Consider the following 886-nt stretch of genomic DNA (forward strand, 5'->3'; position numbering starts at 1 on the left):
TTTCTTCTTCATTGTCCATGAAATAGCTCTCATTTTTTTACCCAAACCTCCTCCATTGTTTGAAGTTTTATTTTGTTCTCCACTTTCATTTATGGGTTCCCCATCATGTTTCTAGTTTTAAATCATTTAAAAAAGACAAAATAATAAAGAAATAAAAAGCATTGATCTGAAAACATTGTTAGAAAGAAGAATCTAAGTTTGTAGACTTTCTATACATTCTGTGCAGCAGCCTCCAAAATTTCAAACAATGGGCATAATACATATCTTTACAGTTGTCTAGGCCTGGTTGCTTGTGAGACACACAAACCCAGAAAGTAAAAGTTTGATGAAGGCTTTGAGCCTCACATCTGAAATTATTTTCAAGAATTTTGTCTATTTTTGAATAGCTGTATTGAAGAACCATTTTATTCCTTCTTGTTTTTGAGATGAACAAATAGAATTAAATACCAAACATGGGAAGTCATTGTGTCTACGTGGATGCGAGATATTTTACCGGAGGCTTTAGAAAGACTATAGTGTCTGTGCTGAATGGGCCTTAAAATATCCTCTTGCTCCTCATAAAAATTGAGATGGTCGTGGTTATTTTTAAGAATTTGGGGTGTTAATTAAATCCACTGAGAAAGTGCATTTTCTTTCAACTTGGCACGTGCATGTCCCACATTCTCAAGCAATAGTAAATATGAACTATTTGCAGACATGAGTACAAAAATCTTCATGTAATTCACATGCTGTACTAAGCAAATCTCTTATATGAACTGCTTCTACCTGCACTTAGGAATTTTGTTAAACCAATGACTTCCTAACTCAGAATAAAACACAAAGTGTTCATAGCCCACAAGGCTCTAAAACACAACATAACATAAAATAATGTGATATAATTAATATA

The 886-nt window shown here is 33.1% G+C and overlaps 1 protein-coding gene across 1 annotated transcript in view; it reads right to left on the reverse strand.

Annotated features, from left to right (window-relative positions):
• Positions 1-886, reverse strand: part of SAMSN1 (SAM domain, SH3 domain and nuclear localization signals 1) — a 103,311-nt gene that overhangs the window by 25,122 nt on the left and 77,303 nt on the right. Inside the window, exon 2 of the mRNA XM_012647360.1 lies at positions 1-111. This exon is cut by the window's left edge and continues 10 nt beyond it. Within this exon, the coding sequence (XP_012502814.1) occupies positions 1-111 (111 nt within the window). The remainder of the gene's footprint in view (positions 112-886) is intronic.

This window comes from Propithecus coquereli, unplaced genomic scaffold (genome assembly GCF_000956105.1).
Source record: "Propithecus coquereli isolate 6110/MARCELLA unplaced genomic scaffold, Pcoq_1.0 Scaffold263, whole genome shotgun sequence".
NCBI lineage: Eukaryota > Metazoa > Chordata > Mammalia > Primates > Indriidae > Propithecus > Propithecus coquereli.